Source organism: Bufo bufo, chromosome 5, assembly GCF_905171765.1.
Source record: "Bufo bufo chromosome 5, aBufBuf1.1, whole genome shotgun sequence".
NCBI lineage: Eukaryota > Metazoa > Chordata > Amphibia > Anura > Bufonidae > Bufo > Bufo bufo.
In genome coordinates this window covers 464,649,275-464,671,251 of record NC_053393.1, presented here as the reverse complement: position 1 = coordinate 464,671,251, position 21,977 = coordinate 464,649,275, and the positions used below count along the sequence as shown (strand labels likewise).

Genomic DNA, 21,977 nt, shown 5'->3' with positions numbered 1-21,977 from the left:
TGAAGCAGCTCTGACTTTCTGAGCACCTGTCATGTTTCCTGAGGTTCTACAATGCCCAGACAGTACAAACACCCCACAAATGACCCCATTTCGGAAAGTACACACCCTAAGGTATTCGCTGATGGGCATAGTGAGTTCATAGAACTTTTTATTTTTTGTCACAAGTTAGCGGAAAATGATGATTTTTTTTTTTTTTTTTTTCTTACAAAGTCTCATATTCCACTAACTTGTGACAAAAAATAAAAACTTCCATGAACTCACTATGCCCATCACGAAATACCTTGGGGTCTCTTCTTTCCAAAATGGGGTCACTTGTGGGGTAGTTATACTGCCCTGGCATTCTAGGGGCCCAAATGTGTGGTAAGGAGTTTGAAATCAAATTCTGTAAAAACTGACCAGTGAAATCCGAAAGGTGCTCTTTGGAATGTGGGCCCCTTTGCCCACCCAGGCTGCAAAAAAGTGTCACACATCTGGTATCTCCGTATTCAGTAGAAGTTGGGGAATGTGTTTTGGGGTGTCATTTTACATATACCCATGCTGGGTGAGATAAATATCTTGGTCAAATGCCAACTTTGTATAAAAAAATGGGAAAAGTTGTCTTTTGCCAAGATATTTCTCTCACCCAGCATGGGTATATGTAAAATGACACCCCAAAACACATTCCCCAACTTCTCCTGAATACGGAGATACCAGATGTGTGACACTTTTTTGCAGCCTAGGTGGGCAAAGGGGCCCATATTCCAAAGAGCACCTTTCGGATTTCACTCGTCATTTTTTACAGAATTTGATTTCAAACTCCTTACCACACATTTGGGCCCCTAGAATGCCAGGGCAGTATAACTACCCCACAAGTGACCCCATTTTGGAAAGAAGAGACCCCAAGGTATTCGCTGATGGGCATAGTGAGTTCATGGAAGTTTTTATTTTTTGTCACAAGTTAGTGGAATATGAGACTTTGTATGAAAAAAAAAATATATAAAAAAAATCATCATTTTCCACTAACTTGTGACAAAAAATAAAAAATTCTAGGAACTCGCCATGCCCCTCACGGAATACCTTGGGGTGTCTTCTTTCCAAAATGGGGTCACTTGTGGGGTAGTTATACTGCCCTGGCATTTTCCAGGGGCCCTAATGTGTGGTAAGTAGGTAAATGACCAGTGAAATCCAAAAGGTGCTCTTTGGAATATGGGCCCCTTTGCCCACCTAGGCTGCAAAAAAGTGCCACACATGTGGTATCTCCGTACTCAGGAGAAGTTGGGGAATGTGTTTTGGGGTGTCTTTTTACATATACCCATGCTGGGTGAGAGAAATATCTTGGCAAAAGACAACTTTTCCCATTTTTTTATACAAAGTTGGCATTTGACCAAGATATTTATCTCACCCAGCATGGGTATATGTAAAATGACACCCCAAAACACATTCCCCACCTTCTCCTGAGTACGGAGATACCAGATGTGTGACACTTTTTTGCAGCCTAGGTGGGCAAAGGGGCCCATATTCCAAAGAGCACCTTTCGGATTTCACTCGTCATTTTTTACAGAATTTGATTTCAAACTCCTTACCACACATTTGGGCCCCTAAAATACCAGGGCATTATACCTACCCCACAAGTGACCCCATTTTGGAAAGAATAGACCCCAAGGTATTCGCTGATGGGCATAGTGAGTTCATGGAAGTTTTTATTTTTTGTCACAAGTTAGTGGAATATGAGACTTTGTATGAAAAAAAAAAATATATAAAAAAAATCATCATTTTCCACTAACTTGTGACAAAAAATAAAAAATTCTAGGAACTCGCCATGCCCCTCACGGAATACCTTGGGGTGTCTTCTTTCCAAAATGGGGTCACTTGTGGGGTAGTTATACTGCCCTGGCATTTTCCAGGGGCCCTAATGTGTGGTAAGTAGGTAAATGACCAGTGAAATCCTAAAGGTGCTCTTTGGAATATGGGCCCCTTTGCCCACCTAGGCTGCAAAAAAGTGTCACACATCTGGTATCTCCGTACTCGGGAGAAGTTGGGGAATGTGTTTTGGGGTGTCTTTTTACATATACCCATGCTGGGTGAGAGAAATATCTTGGCAAAAGTTTTTTTGATACTACTTCAATGGGAAGTTTGGGTGTGAAGTCGACACAGAATCTGCACAAAGAATGACCATGTCTCTTTTTTCCACACAGTTTTTAATATTGAGACCAGTAAAAAATGCACTGTGTAAATTAAGAAGTGACTTTCCCATTGAAATCTGTGGACATGATTTGGACATGATTTGAAAGTATTTTTGGTGCAGAACTGATGCCAAAATCTGCGCTAAAAAAACCTGGTGTGAAGGAAAACTGTCTTAGCTGCCCATAACAACTAGATTTCACCTTTCATTTTTCAGAGCTCCATTTAAATTTATAGGTGGAATCTGATTGGTTGCTATGGGCAACTAACCTAGTTTTCTTTTACACAAGTTTTGATAAATCTACGCCAGTGTTGACATACTAGTCTTCAGATCTGCAGTGTTTTACTTTATTAGCAAAGTGGATGAGAGCTTAAAGGGGTTGTGCAGTAGGTTTGTATTGAGTTATTAATATCAGATTGGCCAGGGCTTGACTCCCGACAAACCTGCTGATCATCTGTTTGAAGAGGAGGCGGCGCTCTTCCAGATTACCTGCTCGTTGTCTTGCTTGCAACAAAGTCTAATTTGAAGCGCCCATTATATTAAAATGAAAGTGCTGAGCACTTGTAATTACACTGCAAGACCACACACGGGTAATCTTGAAGAGGAAGCAGTGCTCACACATGCGCCACCTCCTCTTCAAACAGCTGATCTGCCGATATGATATTAATGACCTTTCCTGAGGATAGATCATCAATACAATCCCACTGCACAACCCCTTAAAGAAACATCATCCACACTCTATGAAAAAAAAAAATCCAGAGTATAAATTGAGTCCTGTTGTGTGGATTTAAATCTGTGGCATGTCAGTTTATGCTGTGGATATTCACCATAGATATCATCTTTTGTAATGCATAGGGTAAAATCTGTGACAATTCTACAGCAGAATTTCCACTGTGGAATCATAGCAAAACATGTAAATGGGAGCAGCGCTGCCAGAACCGGGCACGGCCATTACCCCGTGTACTAAGCTGTGTACTTTTGGCACCAGAGCTGGGGATCCAAATAGGGATGCCAGGTGTTGGACCACCACCAGTCTGATATTGATGGCCTGCCTTAAGGATAAGTCCATCAATAATTAAGTTCTGGAATAGCCTTTTAACAAACTTTTATTTTGCAGGTACTGTACCTTTAAACATTAGCACTGTATACTGGCAGGCACGGTGGGCTGGTGAGGTGTCTGGTCATTTGTGTGGATGCAGTAAGGTGGGGCAAACCAATATGAGGTGTTAAGGCGCACACACCATGGTGAGTTTAGTGTATTAAGAAAGCACAGAAAGCCTGTGAAGTGCAAGACAAGTAGTGCAATGGGACTGGTTGCAGAGGACTTCCAGAGAAGATCTGTGGAGAGGAGTTAGGACCCTGCTGGCGACCCTGAGAATTCTGCTAAGAAGTTGTGGACCGCTTCCAGTGCAATGATCATGAACCAGGCAGCTGTATTACTTGGGTTTGCTAGGAAGAGTGCTCTATGAACGGAAAAGGCACTGTGCATCAACTGGTTTGGACTTGTTGAGGGTGGGTGGAAGCCATGTCACTCCTGCCTGTAACTGTGACCAGAGGCAAAGAGAGTGCTAAGCAAATAGCAGCCAAGATGTGTGCCATCACTTGTAACCTTCAAGTTGTGTGCTGGATTGAGGCTGTAGCCACCAAGCTAAGTGCCTCTGTTTGTAACCATTATGCTTCGTGCCCCAGCTACAGTTCTGATCCTTTGAACTGTGTTGTGTCCACCTCTCTTACTGCGCCGCCTCCCTTACTGTGCCATCCATTACTGTGCCCTCCTCGAGTGAGATAACATGTTGGGGTCAAGGCCACTCAATACAAACTGAGCCTTTTTCATGCATGCGTAATTGAGCCATGTTTGTATCTGAATAGAAGAATATAATGCAAGACAGTTGAGACGCTATGACCGATACAATACTGGTAAAATACAGAACTAAATAGAAAAACTGTCAGTATTTTTGTGCCCATTTGGAGATGCATTTTATGCATGTTTCGGGGCACTCATGTCGTTCAGGTCTACAACTGATCTTTCTATCCTACACTCCCCCAAACTAAGTAACGACTGAAGAAGGCTCACTTTTTTTCTTTCCTTTGAGGCTACATGCACACAAACATTGTTTGTTTCAGTGTCCGTTCCGTTTTTTTTTTGCAGATAGAATGCGGACCCATTCATTTTACTGATGCACACAGTGTGCTGTCCGCATCAGCATGTCTGTTCCGTAGCCCCGCAAAATAAATAGAACATGTCCTATTCTTGTCCATTTTAGGCATTGTTACAATGGATCCGCAAAAAAAAAAAAAACGGATGCCATAAAGAGATGCATGTAGCCTTAGGCTGTATACTAAGTGTTTACTAGTATGAAGTGGATTTTTTGTGCTATATTCAATAATATAGCACTAAAAATCCACTTCATACTAGCAAACACCAGTCTTCTCAATTACAAGCTGTGCATTAACATGTAAAGTACTAGAGCTCAGTGAATGTCTTTCCCTCCCCCCTCCAGTCAAGCAGATAAAGCAAGTCATCCATAGTGCAGAAGCATATCACATGTGACTTCTCATTGCGTGTTGCATGTTATTCTCTATGTGATCGGAAGATGTTAGCTGCAGCCACAGCTGAAGTCTTGCTTATTAAATTACTGTGTGGCATGCATCCTTTCATTCCTGATCGTTATATGAAGAACGCACTGGGTGCCTTCATTTGCTAAGTGCTGTGAAAAAAGCACCCCTGTGAGCATTTGCCTAGTTTATGGTTTTTAATAAAACAAGAGCCTGCTGGACAAATTACATGCAAGGCACTGTCTAGGTAACGCACATGCATTATATTTCGGTGCAGTCACCCCTGGAAGGGAGCGATACAATAGGAGCCCAGGGGAGAGAGAATGAATGCTAACTAAAAGCCTGTATACAGTGTGTGCTCCATTACTGGCTAGAACATCTGAATGCTAAGTATTTCTGGATGGACGGGAAAGGTCCATGTGGCAGAGCATTATCCAATGTTTAAGAGCGCATACAGTTTCTATGGAAACCTAGGTTTACGGCAAGTATCAATAGATGCTGTGTGGTTGTCAAGACCTCAAATGGCTGAAAATAATTGGATGATAAAAAAAAAAATCCAGATTCATCTTGGTAAGAATATCTTAGCAGGATATTGTCATCATATCTCCACACAGCAGCAATGCTTACCGAACGCTCAGTGTAATAAAAACTAATGCTGGAAGGATCCTGGTTACGTCTGGATTGCATTCTAGAAGCATGTGAGGTTTTTAATCTGTTATATAATTTTCAAATGTAGAACTAGGAGGCCATAAAATACAGATTTTTTTTACATTTTATTATTTTTGCCCCAGGGCCATGTCCTTAGGGTACTTTCACATTAGCGTTTTTCTTTTCCGGCATAGAGTTCCGTCACAGGGGCTCTGTACCGGAAAAGAACTGATCAGGCATATCCGCATGCATTCTGAATAGAGAGCAATCAGTTCAGGATGCATCAGGATGTCTTCAGTTCAGTCATTTTGACTGATCAGGCAAAAAAGAAAACCGTAGCATGCTACGGTTTTATCTCCGGCGAAAAAAACTGAAGACTTGCCTGAATGCCGGATCCGGCATTTTTCCCCCATAGGAATGTATTAATGCCTGATCCGGCATTCAAAATACTGGAATGCCGGATCAGTCCTTCCGGTCTGCGCATGTGCAGACTTTTAAAAATGAGAAAAAAATAAATACCGGATCCGTTTTGCCTGATGACACTGGAAAAACGGATCCGGTATTGCAATGCATTTTTCTGACTGATCAGGCATTTTTAAGACTGATCAGGATCCTGATCAGTCTGAAAAATGCCTGATCAGTCAGAAAAAATGACATGCGTTTGCATACAGTTCAGGCAACGGAACTACCTGCCTGAATCAAACAACGCAAGTGTGAAAGTACCCTTAGGGTACTTTCACACTTGCGGCAGGACGGATCCGACATGCTGTTCACCATGTCGGATCCGTCCTTCCGCTATTTCGCCGTGCCGCCGCTCCGTCCCCATTGACTATAATGGGGGCGGAGCTGCGGCGCAGCACGGCGGTGCACGGCGAAAGCTGACGGACTAAAAAGTCCTGCATGTCCGACTTTTTGGTCCGGCGGCTTTCGCCGTGCACCGCCATGCTGCGCCGGTGCTCCGCCCCCGTCCCCATTATAGTCAATGGGGACGGAGCGGCGGCACGGCGAAATAGCGGAAGGACGGATCCGACATGGTGAACAGCATGTCGGATCCATCTTGCCGCAAGTGTGAAAGTACCCTTAGCTGTTCTGTCATCAGACTATTGTGGTGTTTGTATAATACACCGGACATATAGGGGGAGATTTGTCATAACTGGAGTAAAGGAAAACTGGTTTAGTTGCCCATAGCAAGTAGCAACCAATAAGATTCCACCTTTCATTTTCCACAGCTCCTTAGTAAAATGAAAGATGAAATCTGATTGGTTGCTGTGGGCAACTAAGCCAGTTTTCCTTTTGCATCAGTTTTAATAAATCTCCCCCATTGTCTGGGTCAGTGTGCACATGAGTAGAACCCATCCCCCTGCCCCTTCTGAGCAACAGTGGTCAATCAAGTGGAGCGCTCTCCTTATGTTTTAGACATCATTTTTTGTTGCCTCATCTGAAAAGGGTGCATGGCTAAACAAGAAAGAAGGTGTAACTTGTCAGAAAGGGGTGCAGCTTAAGAAGTGTCAGTGTAGGCCAAAATTGTGCCAACATTTTGGTGCAAAGTTCTGACTAGGAATAGGTGGTAGAAGCTTAGACTAAATGATCTATAAATGCACCAAATTTATCACCCAGCATCAGCTACTGAAATCTGGTGCATCTTTACAATGTCTAGTCTAAATTTACATGGTCTAACTATTAGGCCTCTTTCACACTGGCGTGTGCGCCCCGTTGCCATCCCCAATAGGCATGTCCAGTGATGCTCTCCATACAGAATATAATAGATGGGGACCAGAAATCTAGTGAAGGCTACTTTCACATCTGCGTTTTCCTTTCTGGTTTTGAGATCTGGCAGAGGGTCTAAAAAGAGTAGGAAAACGCATCAGTTTGAATAATACAACCGGCTGCATCCGTTCAGAATGCATCCGGTTGTATTATATTGAAAATGAACATAAATCGAATATTTAGAGAGGGCTCACCTGCTACTCAAGAATGGTATGGGTGCACCTGCAGAAAGGATTCACCCAATCCCTTGAAATAATTAAGAAAACAATTTAAAGTAGTAGGGCACACCACCACTTGATACCACACGGAGAGTTAGTGCAAAGATATTTATTAAATCATTATAATATATAGTATTTGTGACATATAATGTAAAAGTTTACTAAAACACAAACTAAAATTATTACTATAAAATTCATTAAAATACAGTCATCAATGTTATCTGCTGGGTTATAAACGAAATCTTATATGTAACAGTCTCTCCTAAGGGTTAATTGACCCAAATGATGTCCCAGGAGGGGATAATGTACATGGAAGACTCAATCCGATAGTCGGATATAGTATCTGAATGATGGTCACTTATATTTTTGTGGATTAATTACCACTTATCCTGAATCGCAGTAATGCCGCAAATAAGTCGCTGCCTAATTGCAAAACTGAACCGGAATGTTTTTTACTCACTGTTTTTGGGTAATGCCGGTTTTTATATCACTTGTGGCGTCCCACGTGTGGTGAAAGTCTTTTATAGGCTGCGGTATGGTGCGGTTTTAACCTGCTGCAGAAGTGGTGGAAAACTTTCGGGATCCTCGGTGGTTATAGATAGCTGTGCTGTCTTGGAGATCACCTGGAAGCAAATATCCTCTGCGCTGCCTGTTCATGGTACGCAGGGTTGGCTCTCACCAGGAAGACAGGTCTCAGCAAGGAATGACAGGTATCCAGCTTTTCTTTACAACGAAATGCAAATTCACCGATCCCTTTCTTGAAGCGCTTATTCTCCTCCGGTTCTGTACTTTTATCTCATGGGATTAGTTACCATAAGCGTTTCGGAGTGGGCTACGACTCCTTCAGTGAAAGTGATATAAAAACCGGCATTACCCAAAAACAGTGAGTAAAAATCATTCCGGTTCAGTTTTGCAATTAGGCAGCGACTTATTTGCGGCATTACTGCGATTCAGGATAAGTGGTAATTAATCCACAAAAATATAAGTGACCATCATTCAGATACTATATCCGACTATCGGATTGAGTCTTCCATGTACATTATCCCCTCCTGGGACATCATTTGGGTCAATTAACCCTTAGGAGAGACTGTTACATATAAGATTTCGTTTATAACCCAGCAGATAACATTATTGATGACTGTATTTTAATGAATTTTATAGTAATAATTTTAGTTTGTGTTTTAGTGAACTTTTACATTATATGTCACAAATACTATATATTATAATGATTTAATAAATAACTTTGTACTAACTCTCCGTGTGGTATCAAGTGGTGGTGTGCCCTACTACTTTAAATTTTTTTATTTTTTTAAATGAACATGCTGGCATCAAATACCATTGTAAATTAATGGGCACTAGAACCATTTTTTTTGTGTACGAAAAAAATAATCCTCTGCAGGATCTCAAAACCGGAAAGAAAAACGCAGATGTAAAAGTAGCCAAAGAGAGCCTGAGAGTCACAGAGTTGGAATGGAGTGGAGTCTTGCTGTGACATATGGATTTCTTTGGGGGGAAGAAGGGGAGCTAAAAAAAATCCTGGACAACCACTTTAAGGCTACATGCACACAACCGTATGTGTTTTGCGGTCCGCAAATTGCGGATCCACAAAAAAAAAACGGATGACATCTGTATGCCATTAGTTTTTAGTTTTTTTTTTTTTTGCGGATCCATTGTAACAATGCCTAAACAGACAAGAGTATCACATGTTCTATTTTTTTTGCGGGGCTACGGAACAGACATACTGATGCGGACAGCACACGGTGTGCTGTTCACATATTTTGCGGACCCATTGAAATGAATGGGTCCGCATCCTATCTGCAAAAAAAAACGGAACGGACATGGAAACAAACAACATTAGGCCGAATGCACACGGCCAAGAGCGGTCCGTGGTAACACGGCCTGGATTCCTGTTGAGAGCAGGAGCGCATGGCGTCATTGGTTGCTATGACGCCGTGCGCTTCATGCTGACGCTGCACTACAGTAATACACTATACGAGTGTATTACTGTAGTGCAGCGGCGGCATGAAGCGCACGGCGTCATAGCAACCAATGACGCCGTGCGCTCCTGCTCTCAACAGGAATCCAGGCCGTGTTACCACGGACCGCTCTTGGCCGCGGAACACGGCCGTGTGCATTCGGCCTTAGTGTGCATTTAGCCTAAGGCTAACTGCACACTTTGCGTATTGCGTGTTGTTTTTTTCTGTGCAGCGTGAAGCCTCATGCACACAACCTTATTTTTGGTCCGCAGACGGGGAGCCATTCATTTCTATGTGGCTGCAAAAAGTGCAGATAGCACACGGATGCCAACTGTGTGCTGTCTATGTTCCTGTGGCCTTTCCGCATATTATATAGAACATGTCCTATTGTCCATTGACCAAGAAAAGTGCGGGATGCACGCTGCCATTGGCTATAACTACTGGAAACGAGTAGTGTATAATGCGACAGAAAAATGAATCACGGCAGCAAAGGAGGCAATATGGACCATCACAATACATTAGTTAATACCTTGTATTAACTTTATCTACAAGATGAATGCCATCTACTGAAGTGAGACAGCCCCTTTGATATCTAGTATACTAGAACAATAATTGTAAGAGCAGTTTGGTATGATTGAAACAGATTTACTGCACAGACTTTATTATTTTGCCTACATTTATCGAGAGAGGTAAGCTATTGGAGACAACATGTTGAGACAAGGACACAGATTTCGGCTGCGGTTCCCAAAGTTTCCACAGCAGAGCAGAAGGTGCTGGGAGGCAATTGTCACAGAAGCGTGAATCTTGTAAGAGTTTGCATGACTGGACGCTAATAAGACAGCCTGAGACTCACATGCCCGTGTGCTAATACTCTCATTTTAGCAAATGTGGTAGATTTCCCCACTGCGAAATGTATTGCTTGGCATCTGACAACATTATGATTACCAAGTGCCGCCTCTGTGTATGAAGCCGGCTGTTCATTGAATGCTGTGTATCGACTTTCTGTACAATCTAGGCCCGTTTATATATTTGCTGGAATGGAATAAAAAGAATCAGTGTCACTGAAACTTCATCAAAAGATCAACTCTTTTAGAAAATCACCCTTTTTAAAAAAAACAGATTTTCAGTTTCCTTATGCATATTATGGAGAAGACCATTTGTAATGCAATTTATGATGATCTTCTCAAAGAAGTTTTTACTAGAACAGGTTTTGTTTATAGTGCAGCAAATAGAGCAAAAGTTATACAGTTATGATGTGATATTGATGACCTATGGTAAAAACTACAAAATATTATCCACGCTGCCTGCCCCGTACATAGTAATATACTCAAGATGTTTTGCTTTGTCCTGGAAAAGTACTGTATAATAACGTACATTACATGGAAAATATTCAGCATAACTTGTAATTTATTGATCCAGATTCTGTCTCGTTCTAGAGTTGGGATTCCAGTGGGTGGTACTACTCAATAATTGATAGCTATCATTTCATGAGACCACCCACATGACTAGATTAATTCATTATTTAATTAATTACAAGTTAGGGTGGGTTCATATCAGCGTTATGTATTCCGTTATGGCTTTCCGTTATAACATGGTTATAACGGAAAGTAACGGAATCCATAAGACGGAAGTCAAAACGGAAGCCTTTAAGAGGCATTCCGTTTTGATCCTTCATAATACAAGTCTATGGGCAGCATAACTGATCCATTATACAGAAGTCCAGTCCTGCATAACGGAAACCAAAACGGATCCGTTATGCTGCGACATAGACGCATCCGTCTGGTTCCCGTTATGCAGAACGGATAAAAAAGTCCTGTCGACAGGACTTTGTTTTCCGTCTTGCATAACTGGAACCAGACGGATCCGTTATGATTCCCATAGACTTTTATTATGACGGAAAGCAAAATGGAATGCCTTTTAAAGGCTTCCGTTTTGCATTCCGTCATAATACAAGTCTATGGGCAGCATAACGGATCCGTTTTGGTTTCAGTTATGCAGGACTGGACTCCTGCATAATTGATCCGTTATGCTGCCCATAGACTTGTATTATGAAGGATCAAAACGGAATGCCTCTTAAAGGCTTCCGTTTTGACTTCCGTCTTATGGATTCTGTTACCGTATTTTCCGTTATAACCATGTTATAACGGAAAGCCATAACGGAATACAGAACGCAGATGTGAACCCACCGTTAGACTGAATTCCTATCCTTTGGGGAGGTCATCACTATTAGAGCAATGAGGCTCCAGGCGCGACCACTTCACAATGTACGATGCTGTGTAGTTCTGGCTCACAAAAGCATTTGAAGACCGCTGAGTATCAGTCCCCCGCTGGTCTGATATTGCTGAACATTCTTAAGGACAGGTCATCAGTAGAAACTCCCTGAAAAATTACAAAAATTCTTGTGAAATACTTTTTAATATTTAATAGTGTATCCATGTGCATTCACATGGGTGTGCCGAGCCTTTAATTTTAAAAACTTACCACGCCTGCATTATGCCAATTACTGTCTTTTTTTTTATTACGGTAGCTGCAGTTTTTAAGCCAAGTAAATATGGGCACACTTTTCACTGCCGTCAGCCTCTGTAATATCATCTAGTAGGCTAGGCTTCAGTTCTGGAAAATAGAAAGCACAGACTTCTATAGCAGGATATAGACTCTTTTATTATAATACAGTTTTCCCTAAATACTGATTGCATTTTTGTATTACTTTCATGCTTTGATTATGAAAGCAACATGATTCTGCCATCTGTTACTGCTTGGAATGGTACTTTCACATGCTGCGGATTTGGTGGCAGTAATTTCCGCGACTGAAAATAAGGACCTGTTTACACAAAGTTTTTCAGTGCTATTCTTTTCATGCGTTCTCTGCACAGAATCCGCACAAGAAAACACCTTTAAAAAGCCTCCTATGCATTTCAATGGGAGGCAAAATTAGCTTTTTTCCCATGCTGAAAAAAAAGCAGCATGCTCTATCTTGGAGAGGAATTCACGCTGATTTTCCCAGTGAAATGAATGGGAAGCTGAAAAAATAGGAAACTGAAAGAAATAAAACGCCAAAAACCGCACAGATTCAGCACTGATTTTTTTCAGGGTGTTTTCAAAATCCGTCGTGTGAACATCCCCTAAATGTGGCTGCAAATGGTGCAGATTTGTGTGCAGAAAATCTGCATGAAATCCCCACCAAAAAAACACACATAAATCCGCACTATTAGTCACTGTTTTTATATGTTTTTTGCAGCTTTTGTTAGCTTTATCTGTACTTTCAAACTCCAGAAAATGAACTTTATTTGGTGTGCAAATGAGATCCAAAATGCCCAACTGGGCGTCACCAGAAGTTTCAAGAGCCCAGGACTGCCAAGTGCCCAAGCCCGCTCCTTCATCTCGAGCAGTACCTTTCCTTGTGCTTTTCACTCTGCCCCCTTCGTAGATGTCATTATTTCACTTCAGCTCCACCCGCGGCTTCAGAAGAGCGCTGCATGCGCTATACCTACAGTGAGTCCGATGCCCACTGCAGTGCACAGGCTTAAGCAAATTAAAATCCTACGCTTGTGCGATTTTTCAGTGAAACACAGGCTGACGTCGCAGGTGGAGTTGAAGGGAAATAGTGACATCTAAGAATGGGTGCGGAGTGGAAAGAGCAAAGGAAGGTAATGCTACAGATGAAGAGGTGATCTTGGGCACTAGGAGGAGGTGGTCCTGAGTTCTTGAAACCGCTGGTGATGCCCTGCTGGGCACTTTAGACCTCATTTGCACACAGAATAAAGTACATTGTCTGGAGTTTGGAAGTACAGATAAAGCTAACAAAGATATAGTTGAAATGATGCATTGCGCTGGCGTCCCTTTCATGTAGGAGTAGTTGACCGATTCCCTTTAACACATATACATCATAATGTAGGTCATAGTCTTAGGGCTCATGCACACAAACGTATTTTCCTTCCGTGTCCGTTCTGTTGTTTTTTTTGCGGACCGTATACGCAGCCATTCGTTTCAATGGGTCCGCAAAAAAACAGAAGGTACTCCGTGTGCTTGTCGTTTCCGTATGTCCGTATTACCGTTCTGCAAAACATGTCCTATTATTGTCCGCATTACGGTCAAGGATAGTGCTGTTCTATTAGGGGCCAGCTGTTCCGCAAAATACGGAATGCACACGGACGTCATCCGTATTTTTTGCGGGCTGCAAAATACATACGGTCGTGTGCATGAGGCCTTATAGTAATGCAGCTTGGTAGGAAAAGTCAGAGGATAATTTAGCAATTTGATAAACATCAATGCAGTTTATTTATGAATGGCCAGTTTTTTCAGCTGGCAGTAGAATCAGATGAATGGCTGTCCATATAATACATTGACAGCTTGATTCCATCAGAATGGGGGCTGCTCACTGTAACGTCTATGTGACGTAAAATGGCATACCATTGCAAGCAATCCCTTTAATGATAAATTATACCGCCAATAGAGGGAGCAGGGTAAAGCCTCTGGGTGACCTGCAGAGAATTAGCTTGATGGGACATAGTATGATAGACAGCAGTTTAAGAACTCGGTTACGTTTTTATTTTTTGGCTAGAGTATTATATATTGGTTTTATTCTGTTTTATGTCTTTATTTGATTGCAATGAGGCTAACACAAAGAAGCTTATCTGACTGTAGAAAACTGGTTATATAGAAATGTCCTTTCCTAATTGTGATGGCACAGTGTTTTAATGAGACAGTTAGTCGTATGACATTTATGCTAATTATGATGTATTCTTTTATATAGTGCTCATTTATTTTCACGTCTGATACTAGGACACATTGTTGCAGATCAGGCTAAAACTGTGATTCTCTTGTATTTTCAGATATTATCGGAAAGAATTTCAAACCTGTGTATAGATAATTCAACCAACAAGGTAAATATTCTATTTATTTCCAAGCTCTCATATTTCACAGCAATGTATACCAATTGTACTGACTCATATCAGTCACTGTCCCCACTGGGACTTGCAGGTAAATCTTCTTGATCAGGCATATAGAAACGCCTCAATTTCATAGTAAACCAATTAGCCTCCTTCCTGTTCCACGTAAATTTACAGGCTAATGGAGCGATCTCTGAGACATTAGCCCATTAATTCATATCTATTGTTTGATGTCATTGCCCGCTCCTGTCTACATTGTCAACAGCTGGATTGGGTTGTCTGTGTGACCGTGTTCTGTGACAGGGAACTGAAACAATCAGTTCCCTCCCTGTTAGTAAAAGAAGCTCTGCTTCTGTAATATGTTATATGCTCAGCATCATTGTCCCTGGCAGTATGTAAGACATCAACTAGGAGATTACATTGAGCAGATGTCGGCAGCACATACAGGAAGGTGACAAAGGTGGGAGAGCAGAGCCTCTAGGAGCAGGAACAACGCCCCCCTGCTCCGAGAGGCTAATTAGCATATTATAAAAGTTCAATTTCTAACGGGGGCATAGATTAAAGTAGGAATAGGCTATTTAGGTTTAGCTGACATTAGCACATCGCTAGTGTCAGCTAGCTTAACAAGTTTAAATATGGTGACAGAAACCCCTTTAACCACCTCCGGACCGCCTAACGCAGGATCGCGTTCCGGAGGTGGCAGCGCTGCGCACAGTCACGCATATACGCGTCATCTCGCGATGGCCGAGATTTCCTGTGAACGCGCGCACACAGGCGCGCGCGCTCACAGGAACGGAAGGTAAGAGAGTTGATCTCCAGCCTGCCAGCCGCGATCGTTCGCTGGCAGGCTGGAGATGTGTTTTTTTTTAACCCCTAACAGGTATATTAGACGCTGTTTTGATAACAGCGTCTAATATACCTGCTACCTGGTCCTCTGGTGGTCCCCTTTGTTTGGATCGACCACCAGAGGACACAGGTACACCCCCCCCCCCCCGTCACTTATTAACCCCTTATTAGCCCCTGATCACCCCTGATCACCCCATATAGACTCCCTGATCACCCCCCTGTCATTGATTACCCCCCTGTCATTGATCACCCCCCTGTAAAGCTCCATTCAGATGTCCGCATGATTTTTACGGATCCACTGATAGATGGATCGGATCCGCAAAACGCATCCGGACGTCTGAATGAAGCCTTACAGGGGCATGATCAATGACTGTGGTGATCACCCCATATAGACTCCCTGATCACCCCCCTGTAAAGCTCCATTCAGATGTCCGCATGATTTTTACGGATGCACTGATAGATGGATCCGATCCGCAAAACGCATCCGGACGTCTGAATGAAGCCTTACAGGGGCATGATCAATGACTGTGGTGATCACCCCATATAGACTCCCTGATCACCCCCCTGTAAAGCTCCATTCAGATGTCCGCATGATTTTTACGGATGCACTGATAGATGGATCCGATCCGCAAAACGCATCCGGACGTCTGAATGAAGCCTTACAGGGGCATGATCAATGACTGTGGTGATCACCCCCCTGTAAAGCTCCATTCAGATGTCCGCATGATTTTTACGGATGCACTGATAGATGGATCGGATCCGCAAAACGCATCCGGACGTCTGAATGAAGCCTTACAGGGGCATGATCAATGACTGTGGTGATCACCCCATATAGACTCCCTGATCACCCCCCTGTAAAGCGCCATTCAGATGTCCGCATGATTTTTACGGATGCACTGATAGATGGATCCGCAAAACGCATCCGGACGTCTGAATGAAGCCTTACAGGGGCATGATCAATGACTGTGGTGATCACCCCATATAGACTCCCTGATCACCCCCCTGTAAAGCGCCATTCAGATGTCCGCATGATTTTTACGGATGCACTGATAGATGGATCCGATCCGCAAAACGCATCCGGACGTCTGAATGAAGCCTTACAGGGGCGTGATCAATGACCGTGGTGATCACCCCATATAGACTCCCTGATCACCCCCCTGTCATTGATTACCCCCCTGTCATTGATTACCCCCCTGTAAAGCTCCATTCAGACGTCCGAATGATTTTTACGGATCCACTGATAGATGGATCGGATCCGCAAAACGCATCCGGACGTCTGAATGAAGCCTTACAGGGGCGTGATCAATGACTGTGGTGATCACCCCATATAGACTCCCTGATCACCCCCCTGTCATTGATTACCCCCCTGTAAAGCTCCATTCAGATGTCCGCATGATTTTTACGGATGCACTGATAGATGGATCGGATCCGCAAAACGCATACGGACGTCTGAATGAAGCCTTACAGGGGCGTGATCAATGACTGTGGTGATCACCCCATATAGACTCCCTGATCACCCCCCTGTCATTGATTACCCCCCTGTAAAGCTCCATTCAGACGTCCGCATGATTTTTACGGATCCACTGATAGATGGATCGGATCCGCAAAACGCATACGGACGTCTAAATGAAGCCTTACACGGGCGTGATCAATGACTGTGGTTATCACCCCATATAGACTCCCTGATCACCCCCCCTGTCATTGATCACCCCCCCTGTCATTGATCACCCCCCCTGTCATTGATCACCCCCCTGTAAGGCTCCATTCAGACATTTTTTTGGCCCAAGTTAGCGGAATTTTTTTATTTTTTTCTTACAAAGTCTCATATTCCACTAACTTGTGTCAAAAAATAAAATCTCACATGAACTCACCATACCCCTCACGGAAACCAAATGCGTAAAATTTTTTAGACATTTATATTCCAGACTTCTTCTCACGCTTTAGGGCCCCTAGAATGCCAGGGCAGTATAAATACCCCACATGTGACCCCATTTCGGAAAGAAGACACCCCCAGGTATTCCGTGAGGGGCATATTGAGTCCATGAAAGATTGAAATTTTTGTCCCAAGTTAGCGGAACGGGAGACTTTGTGAGAAAAAAATTAAAAATATCAATTTCCGCTAACTTGTGCCAAAAAAAAAAAATTTCTATGAACTCGCCATGCCCCTCATTGAATACCTTGGGGTGTCTTCTTTCCAAAATGGGGTCACATGTGGGGTATGCCCATCAGCGAATACCTTGGGGTCTCTTCTTTCCAAAATGGGGTCACTTGTGGGGTAGTTATACTGCCCTGGCATTCTAGGGGCCCAAATGTGTGGTAAGGAGTTTGAAATCAAATTCTGTAAAAAATGACCTGTGAAATCCGAAAGGTGCTCTTTGGAATATGGGCCCCTTTGCCCACCTAGGCTGCAAAAAAGTTTCACACATCTGGTATTGCCGTACTCAGGAGAAGGTGGGGAATGTGTTTTGGGGTGTCATTTTACATATACCCATGCTGGGTGAGAGAAATATCTTGGCAAAAGACAACTTTTCCCATTTTTTTATACAAAGTTGGCATTTGACCAAGATATTTATCTCACCCAGCATGGGTATATGTAAAAAGACACCCCAAAACACATTCCCCACCTTCTCCTGAGTACGGAGATACCAGATGTGTGACACTTTTTTGCAGCCTAGGTGGGCAAAGGGGCCCATATTCCAAAGAGCACCTTTCGGATTTCACAGGTCATTTTTTACAGAATTTGATTTCAAACTCCTTACCACACATTTGGGCCCCTAAAATGCCAGGGCAGTATAACTACCCCACAAGTGACCCCATTTTGGAAAGAAGAGACCCCAAGGTATTTCGTGATGGGCATAGTGAGTTCATAGAAGTTTTTATTTTTTGTCACAAGTTAGTGGAATATGAGACTTTGTAAGGAAAAAAAAAAAAAAAAAATCATCATTTTCCGCTAACTTGTGACAAAAAATAAAAAGTTCTATGAACTCACTATGCCCATCAGCGAATACCTTAGGGTGTGTACTTTCCGAAATGGGGTCATTTGTGGGGTGTTTGTACTGTCTGGGCATTGTAGAACCTCAGGAAACATGACAGGTGCTCAGAAAGTCAGAGCTGCTTCAAAAAGCGGAAATTCACATTTTTGTACCATAGTTTGTAAACGCTATAACTTTTACCCAAACCATTTTTTTTTTTACCCAAACTTTTTTTTTTATCAAAGACATGTAGAACTATAAATTTAGAGCAAAATTTCTATATGGATCTCGTTTTTTTTGCAAAATTTTACAACTGAAATTTTACAAATTTTACAAGTGAAAAATGTCATTTTTTTGCAAAAAAATCGTTAAATTTCGATTAATAACAAAAAAAGTAAAAATGTCAGCAGCAATGAAATACCACCAAATGAAAGCTCTATTAGTGAGAAGAAAAGGAGGTAAAATTCATTTGGGTGGTAAGTTGCATGACCGAGCAATAAACGGTGAAAGTAGTGTAGGTCAGAAGTGTAAAAAGTGGCCTGGTCTTTCAGGGTGTTTAAGCACTGGGGGCTGAGGTGGTTAAAAGGTGGGTTTTGGAATTTTTCTTTTAAATTTTAAGAATTGCTTCACAAAATGATGCCAACATAAATTAGACATATGGGGAATGTTAAGTAATAAATATTTTATGAGGTACCACTTTCTGTGAAAAGCCAAGCCTTGCAGCTTTCTATCCTGGCTGGTCATTGAGTTATTTATGCCTTCTAACATATTCCACTGTTTCTGAAATATGGAATGTATATTAATAAGTCACAAGCAGTCACAGACTTCCCACTACTTGTGCCGTTTTTACGGTTTATCCTGCAGTGATGCTAGGGGTGACGAGGTATGACAAATCTTATTTGCTGTATTGTGTGTGCATAATTTTAAAATTGCTCCAGGAAATGTCAGGCAAGAATGTTCTTAAAATCTATGAAGTATTAGTTTATCTCTTTACCATCGTCTGTACCTAGAAGTGACCACCTCTTCTCTTACACCTTGCCTATTAACTCCTTACCATTGTTTATACTTAAAAATTCTTGTCTTACCCCTTGCTTTATAAGTGGAAAAGTAATCTGAACCTAAAATCATATGGTGTTTGTCCATGAACATTATGATACCTATGTAATCCCTGGGGGTCCCATTGTCGGAACCTTCACCAGTCATAACAACGCGTCACTGAGTCCCCTGTGTGCCCATGCATGACCAGTGCTCCATTCACTGTCTGAATGTCTTGGGACTGACAAGTAGAGTGATCGGCCATATCCAACAGTGCTACATAAGTAAATGGAGTGGTTTTCACTAATTCACACTACTTCTTCATTCGAATTCGAGTCACAGCGAAGGGGCAGGAAAGGGGGCTTGGTTATCTTGACTTGAAGCAAGGAGGTTGCTGCCCCCTTGACTTCAAGCATGACTTAGAGAAGCGCGCCGGCAGGGGATAAAAGAACATTTTCTGAGCTTTAGCCGCATCAGCCTTCAGGAAGAAAATTATCGTCAAACACGCTGCTGGCGGCTTGGGATGGTTTTTGGAGGTGACAGGTTCCCTTTAACACTATATGATTTTAGGTCTAACACAATGTGCATACAGAGCTCAAAAGCCCCTTCGTAGTCATAGAATTAAAGAGATTTTTCCATAGGAGAAGCCATCAATTTAATATGCTTGGGGGTCTGACTCTCAGCACTCCTGCTGAACACCAAGCACTTCCGCCTGTTCATTATTTACCTGGCACAGCTCCTTTTTAGTAGTGGTATTGCAGCTTACTCATATTTATTTGAAATGGACTGAGCTCCTCTTAGTTGTGAGGGAGTCAGACCCCACAATCCTAAATTGATGACATATTTTAAGAATAGGTTATACATTTTCTAGTTCTGGAAAACGCCTTTAAATGATAGAAATTTTGCCTGCCTCTATCTAACATTAGGAGGAGATTAAGAGCCATGCCTAACTACTTAATTTAAGCAGTTGTTAGGCAGGATATCTGTTTCCTCTCTGTTTCAGAGAGGAAGGAGAAGCAAGTTGTCAAGAACCCCAGTTTTCATCCTGGTTTGCATTATTCATCTGATTTCTCTTTATTTAGGTGAAAAAAATATTTGTAAAAAGTAACTATACATTGAAAAAAGAAGAAAATTAATTTGACTTTAATTAGCGCTCATTTTCTTTTTCAGTCATACGGGGAGAGTGTAACATGTGCTGGGAGATCTTTGAGGAATGCAGTAAGAATTCAGTCTTCTGCTCTTATCAGGGATCGCATGTATCTTACTTGTATTTGTCGGTAAGTTACCTATTGCTGAAAAAATTATTGATCATGCATATAAAAATGTAACAATGTGGTATAACATAGTCTTTACGTGTATATACAGTGCCTTGCAAAAGTATTCACCCCCTTGACTTCTTTCGTATTTTGGTACATTACAGCCTTAAGTTCAATGTTTTTATCTGAACTTTATGTGATGGATCAGAACACAATAGTCTAAGTCGGTGAAGTATAGTGAGAAAAATATATAAATAAAATTATTGTTTAGAAATTGAAAACTGAAAATTGCATGTGCGTATGTATTCACCCCTTTTGTTAGGAAGCCCATAAAAAGCTCTGGTGCAACAAATTACCTTCAGAAGTCACATAATTAGTGAAATGATGTCCACCTGTGTGCAATCTAAGGGTCACATGATCTGTCATTACATATACACACCTTTTTTGAAAGGCCCCAGAGGCTGCAACACCTAAACAAGAGGCATCACTAACCAAACACTGCCATGAAGACCAAGGAACTCTCCACACAAGTAAGGGACAATGTTGTTGAGAAGTGTAAGTCAGGGTTAGGTTATAAAAAAAATATCCAAATCTTTGATGATCCCCAGGAGCATCATTAAATCTATCATAACCAAATGGAAAGAACATGGCACAACAGCAAACCTGCCAAGAGACGGCCGCCCACCAAAACTCGCGGACCGGGCGAGGAGGGCATTAATCCGAGAGACAGCACAGAGACCTAAGGTAACCCTGGAGGAGCTGCAGAGTTCCACAGCAGAGACTGGAGTATCTGTACATAGGACGACAAGAAGCCGTACGCTCCATAGAGTTGGGCTTTATGGCAGCCTGGCAAGCACAAAACCATTACTTTCAGCTAAAAACAAAAAGGCACGTTGTGAGTTTGCGTAAAGGCATGTGGGAGACTCCCAAAATGTATGGAGGAAGGTGCTCTGGTCTGATGAGACTAAAATTGAATTTTTCGGCCATCAAAGAAAGCGCTATGTCTGGTGCAAACCCAACACATCACATCACCCATGAACACCATCCAAACAGTGAAACATGGTGGTGGCAGCATCATGCTGTGGGGATGTTTTTCATCAGCCGGGACTGGGAAACTGGTCAGAGTTGAGGCAAAGATGGATGGTGCTGAATACAGGGATATTCTTGAGCAAAACCTGTACAACTCTGTGCGTGATTTAAGGCTAGGACGGAGGTTCACCTTCCAGCAGGACAATGACACCAAACACAATGCTAAAGCAACACTTCAGTGGTTTAAGGGGAATACTTTTGCAAGGCACTGTATATATTATATTATTATATATACAGTAAAGACAGGCCTTTTCATCCCCTGCTCAGGATCGGTATATATATGTATGTGTGTATGTATATACAGTACAGACCAAAAGTTTGGACACACCTTCTCATTTAAAGAGTTTTCTTTATTTTCATGACTATGAAAATTGTAGATTCACACTGAAGGCATCAAAACTATGAATTAACACATGTGGAATTATATACATAACAAACAAGTGTGAAACTACTGGAAATATGTCATATTCTAGGTTCTTCAAAGTAGCCACCTTTTGCTTTGATTACTGCTTTGCACACTCTTGGCATTCTCTTGAGGAGCTTCAAGAGGTAGTCCTCTGAAAT

General features: G+C 42.1%; 1 protein-coding gene across 1 annotated transcript in view; it reads left to right on the top strand.

Annotated features, from left to right (window-relative positions):
• Nucleotides 1-21,977, top strand: part of RAPGEF5 (Rap guanine nucleotide exchange factor 5) — a 358,807-nt gene that overhangs the window by 66,375 nt on the left and 270,455 nt on the right. The window contains exons 2-3 of the mRNA XM_040433729.1: nucleotides 14,159-14,209; nucleotides 20,239-20,345. Of these exons, the coding sequence (XP_040289663.1) occupies nucleotides 14,159-14,209; nucleotides 20,239-20,345 (158 nt within the window). The remainder of the gene's footprint in view (nucleotides 1-14,158; nucleotides 14,210-20,238; nucleotides 20,346-21,977) is intronic.